The following is a 6,000-nucleotide window of genomic DNA, read 5'->3' on the forward strand; positions in this document are numbered from 1 at the left end:
CTGACTTAGTTATGCTGTCCTAAACTGTTTCTACACAAATTATTGCATCTGCAATTCTGCTATGTGCAGAAGTAATATAATTTATATGAAACTGTAAATATTACCTTATTTCACTACCATTAGTGTATGAACTCCGATAAAATCCATTCATATCTTCTGAAAGAACTCCTGTAAATATTATATGTATGTCATATTCAGTGCCTCTTGTAAAGCCTGTTTCACTGCTTATGGTGAGGAAATGTTTCTCGGGGTTGGTTGTTGTGTTTATGTCCAATGTAGAATTGTTGTTTTCTATAACTGTAATATTTGTGATGGTGTGTCTGTTACTATGTAAGGTAATATTCTGTGTGTCTTCAAGTACTTGTACTTTAATCCTCACAATACCATCAAATGTAAACGATTCAAAAATAGGCTTGAGATAGACATCATACGATACAGGTTTGCTGGTTTTTGGCAGGCGATAGCTGGTGTCTGAATCTACAGCATCTATAGCTCTACTTCTGCCTTCTGGCATCATAGCTGCAACTGTTGTTACAATGAACAGCAATGCACAAACTATATCTGCCCTGGTTCCCATTTCTGTAAAATAATTATGAAAGGCATTAGCATGGGTCCTGGAAGCTCCTCAGTCCAATTTGGAGTGTGAAAATTCACTTTTGTGTTAAGTGAAAAAATCATGTTCTTTGTTCCTTGCACAAAGTGTATAAAATAAAGTGTAATAGGTAGCAATTATCTGTCTGTCAGTTTGCATGTTTAATGAAATTTTATTGTATTTGGTATTGGGTGGAGGAACACAGATTGCAGGCGTTTGAGAATCGAGTGTTGAGGAGTATATTTGGGCCCAGGAGAGAAGATGAAAAGCGTTTTGGAGATAGCTGTCTTCTGGGTTCATTCGCCGTGTAGTCTGTTAGAAGTTTACCTACATTTTAGAGGTCCCTGCTGCCTCTGCCAACAGGGTGATGAACAAGGACCTTGGAAACATTAGTAACCTTCTATCAGACTTCACAGCACAACAATCCAGAAGACAGTCATCTTTGTATTCAGTGCCACGAAAACCTCAAGTCTTATGAAAGGTTATGGTGAGATGAAGAGGTGAAGGAAGAATTTTTGGTGACCATGTGGAAAGGGAAAAGTGGTCACAAAAGGATTTTGGAGGGCACGTGAAGGGAAAAGGAATGATGAGAAAGTTTTAGTGACCATTTGTTTAGAAGAATAGGTGATAAAGAAAGTTTTGATGTGGATGGGAAGGAAGGTTCAGTGGTTTTTTAGTAACTTTGGAGGTGGTTGAGTGGGTGGTTTGGAAGGAAATAGGTGAAGCCGGATGCCAGACAGACTTCGCTTAACTATTGCTTTGCCCGTTTTCCTCCAAGCCTCCCACTGAACCACCTCCAATGTCACTAGACAACGTGTGGTCCCTCCTTTCATTCTATATGAAAACTCTTTTATCACTTATTTTCATGCCAACTGGCCAGGGTAAGAGTTGTTCTCCACTACTTGTCCTACCAATATTGTGGTCTGTAAGAGGGGATGGGAAAAGAAAAGTTACTAAAATCCTTTCATCACCTCTTTTCCTGAGTCATATGCTTGTTATTGACTGGACAGCAGCCTACTCCACTAATGAGATTCATCACCTGTGTCTTATTACCTACTACCTGCTCTATATATGGCTTTCTAAATTGCCTAAGCAATTCACGTTACCCTGAAGATTTAAAAAAAAAAGATACAACTAATCCCTGAAAGCCAAAGTTACACATTGCTGTCAAAGGAGAAAAGTCCAACTTGAGAAGGCAGTGTTTGGACATGGAGAGTGGAGATGCAAGGAAGGGTGATCTGGAGGGAAAACCCGCAAGGTGAGGCACTTTTTGCTAGGGCCGTACTTCACTGAAGAGAAAGGTGCCTAAACACCAGAAAGAAAATTACATTCATTGAGTCACGTAACTAAGCACCGAACATATTTCTTTTCTGAATGTACAGGAAGCGTTTTGCACTTTAATAATTTTGCAAAATATATTCTTCAGCTTCTACATGCTGTTAAAGCAACGAAACATTCTTTGTGATAGCCTCAGTTTCAATTATGCTGGAATCATTTATACTTGCATTTAAAAATATTAAATTTTACATTACATTTTATTAGATACTGATTAAAATTATGATACACACAGACAGTCATTTATTTAATCTTTTATTGCTAATCCTCTATTGTGTCTGTTACAAACGCTTGTTGACTTTTATCATTTAATAGATGTAAAATATGTAAGATAAAAGTAAATTAAGATCACATTACTACTGTCAATGTTGTCTACTTTAAAAGTTAAGAGATGTTTTAACAATGCTATCTGTTTATGATAGTAAGTGGCATATCAAGCTGTGGATTTAGATAGATTAATCTAACACAAGTATGCGATTTCATAATGAGCACATACAGATGAGTATAATTTAATAATTAATTTTCACAAATGTTAATTGTTTAACATAATAATATTAATATGTTACAATAAATCCACTACTATACAGCAGACTATATTTACTTGCAATTACCAACTATGAGGATTGAGTCCTCTTGATTCTGTATGAACTTATCAACATAATAAAAATTATGTGTATTTAGATATCTTTATCAAGGTATTTTAAATGTCTCGTGTTTATCAAAAATAGTTTTGAGGTTGTGTTAGATTGTTGAATAGCATAGTAAGCACGTTTATGAAAAGATAAAAGGCTAGCCATTGAGTTTATATACATGGTTTGTATTCTTTGTATTAGAACTATGTCTACTTGAATTTCTATTATTTACAATGAATTTGAAAATATATATTCCAAGGAAGAGGCAAAATATCTAGTGTCTTAGATAGGCTTTACACAATTTCATATTTTGATACCAGCCACAATTACACTGATTTTCTTTCATAAAGGAAAGATACTTTTACTGTTAGATGAGTTAACCCAAAGAATTATTCCACATTTTATTATCGAGTGAAAGTGGGCCAAGTACATTGATTTCTGTATGTCAATATTGATCGTATGTGACATTTATCTTAATCTAACTATATAACTGCCCTGCTTTAGTTCAGAATAATTTGATCATTATGGTTCTTATAGTTTTGTTGGTTATCAATTTATTGACTATGGAATTTTGTATTTTTTACTTCTCTAAATATTTCCCATTGTATATGGTACTTAATGATATATACGTTTTTATTTTTGCCTTATATAAACTTGGGGCTAACTTGTTCACAATAAACCATTTACTCATATGAAAGAGAACTGAATTCACCATTGTACAGAAATCATAAAAAGAAATTATGTTCTGAAGCTTTCACAGCAACTATGTGCAATGAATTCTTCTTGGGCTACCAGCCATGTCAAGTGGTTTAATGGAGAAAACACCAACGTTTTGAGAACTATCTTCATCCTCGTTCTGAAGACGAGGATGAAGAAGGTCCTGAGGGCGAGGGTTCTTGAAACGTCAGCGTTTTGTCCATTCTGGCAGCTGACATGTATGGTAGCCCCAAAATAATTAATTGTACATCAAATTTTTATTACAAATTATGACACTGGTGTCATGAGAAAGGTTTTTAAACTGCATTTACCATATACTGAAGGGCAAATGGAAGTGGAGTGGGACTGTACTTCAGCTTCTTGTAGACTTAGAAATAGCATACAAGTCAGGAATTATTATGCAGGACTCTCATTTAGATTGGTGTATGAGTGCAACAAGATTGTAGGTTAACAAAACGTGTTTAAATTAAACTTAAGTGATGTTCATGTAGATAAACATTTGCCTGGTATGTTTCACATTCAGAATGATCTGAGACAAGGCGATGATTTATCACCATTACGTTTTTATTTTGTTTTAGCATATGGTTTCATGAATCTCCAATAAACAGACAGGAATTGGAACCAAATGGAATAAATTTGCTAATGGTTCGTGCTTATTGTATTAATTTGCTTAAGGAAAAACATAGAAGGTGCATTTCATGCTGTTATTGTAGAAGTAAATCACACTTCGGGACAGAATCATTGTAGAAATTTAGCTACAAAATAAAGTTTAAAATATATAGAGCTTTAAGTTTATCTTCTGTGTTGTTTGAATCCTCTATCTTACATTAGGGGAAGAATGCAGATTTAGGATGTTTTAGGATAGGATGCTTAGGAGAATATTTGAACTAAAAGGGCTGAAGTAACAGGTGAATAGAGAAGACTGTGTAATGATAATGTAATAATTTGTACTGTCTACTAAATATTATTGTGATTATCAAATCAAGAAGGTTAAATGGGCAGGGCATGTACCATGCATGAGAAGATGAGAAATCTGTAGAAAACATTGACTGTAAAACCTGAAGGGAAGCAACCACTCAGAAGGCCTAGCAGTGCATGGGAGGATAATATTAAAATGTATGTTTGGGAAATAGGTTTTATGTTTGTGGATTGAATTTATTTGGCTCAGGTTAGGGATGGATTGGTGGGCTCTTGTAAACACAGTAACGAAGCTTCAGGTTCCATGTAAAAATATGCCCATTGACTATGCATGATTCAGACCTGTGACCACTGACACACATTTACATTGACAACCTTGACTACTGCAGCTCACTGAATGCATAATTTATAAATAATAATGTCCCAAGGTTGCTAATACTTTGTCTGAATTTCATTGTTTTATTGTGGACATCTCTGCTAGCAATGTACCTTGCTTTACACAAATTAATAGACTTATTTGAAATTAATTCTCTTCTAATGAACACACTTTATTTTATTTGGAATAAGATTGTGATATCTGAGCTGAGTAATTTAACTTTCAAGGATAATATTTTTTTACCAGACTAGTCTACAAAGAAAGTGGATGTAAATTTCTCTGGTTGGGTAGTTACTGTCATATTTCTCACATGTTTCTATATGGAGAGCGATGTATTTAAGTTATTTTTATGGAGATAATTCTTGTGTATTTATTTATTTATTTTTGCATATACGTTACTGTAAAATTTTCTGCCACTGTGATAGAACTTAAAATACGGCGATTACTTCCAGGTGTGTGGAAGTGTGTGAGAGCTATTTCAGCTAACAAATAAAACAAAATTGATATATGACGTACTGCAAACTGTGAGTGACTGAATAGCCAAATATTACTGAGTTGCGCAAAGATCAATTAGATTTGATTAACAAAGTTGGGTCCCTTCAAGTAAGGGCACCAGTGAAAAAAAGGGGTGGCTCCAGTTTTTCATGTGCATAAAAAGAAAACCTCGTATATTGCTGGAAGAATGGAGTGCCCCCAAGTCATTACAGTGAAAATAACCATACTGTGTTGTAGTTTTGAGTAAGAATTTGAAATTTTGAACATTTGTCTTTGTGCACCAAAAGTCTGCTGAAAGTGGAACCATGCCCCTTTTTTAACTGGATACTACAAATTATTTCTATAAAGTTTAAGACTGAAATCTGAATTTGTTTGTACTTTCACTTACTTGCTGTAACGATGGTTAACGAAGGAGATCACAAGAATACGATTCTTATCTGCTTGTTCTTGTGTATATATCTTGCAGGTCACTATCACCATGCCACTATCTAATCAGTTAGCAATGTATCACTTAATTCTAAACCGTTGCAAAATCCCTGTGTCATCATGAATAAAAAAGAACTGTCTTCTGCTGTCAAATACGTACAGCGACTGACATGATTCGAGGAGCATTCTGAATTTGTCTGTACACACCATGTATTTATCTCAAAATGATATTTACATGGAAGTTCTGTAAGAAGAAGATAAATATTTTGTCACACAGTGCTTGCACACTTTATATCTGTAATTCGAGCTTTTGTTGGTAGATAATTGTGATATGTTCATACGCAATGGTGTCAGGTCGCACAAGGATGAGCAACAGTTCTTAGGTTTTCCTAACGATGAAGGTAATAGTTGTCATGTTCTATTACTAGGTTCCCTACGTGTGATGAAGGAATCATGGCAGCACCGTCAGTTTGGTTAGATTCCATATGCCACATTCAGGGATGTTAAAT

The 6,000-nt window shown here is 34.9% G+C and overlaps 1 protein-coding gene across 1 annotated transcript in view; it reads right to left on the bottom strand.

The window, feature by feature from the left end:
* LOC110826814 (aminopeptidase N) overlaps positions 1-5,560 on the bottom strand; it is a 29,675-nt gene extending 24,115 nt beyond the window's left edge. Inside the window, exons 1-2 of the mRNA XM_087352450.1 lie at positions 5,454-5,560; positions 105-579 (exon numbers count right to left, since the gene is read on the bottom strand). Coding sequence (XP_087208576.1) covers positions 105-577 — 473 coding nt within the window. The 5' untranslated portion in view covers positions 578-579; positions 5,454-5,560. The remainder of the gene's footprint in view (positions 1-104; positions 580-5,453) is intronic.
* Positions 5,561-6,000: the final 440 nt, after the last annotated feature.

The sequence above is a fragment of the Zootermopsis nevadensis genome, unplaced genomic scaffold (genome assembly GCF_977971745.1).
Source record: "Zootermopsis nevadensis isolate Lab colony 2312 unplaced genomic scaffold, Znev_1.0 Znev_ptg000021l, whole genome shotgun sequence".
NCBI lineage: Eukaryota > Metazoa > Arthropoda > Insecta > Blattodea > Termopsidae > Zootermopsis > Zootermopsis nevadensis.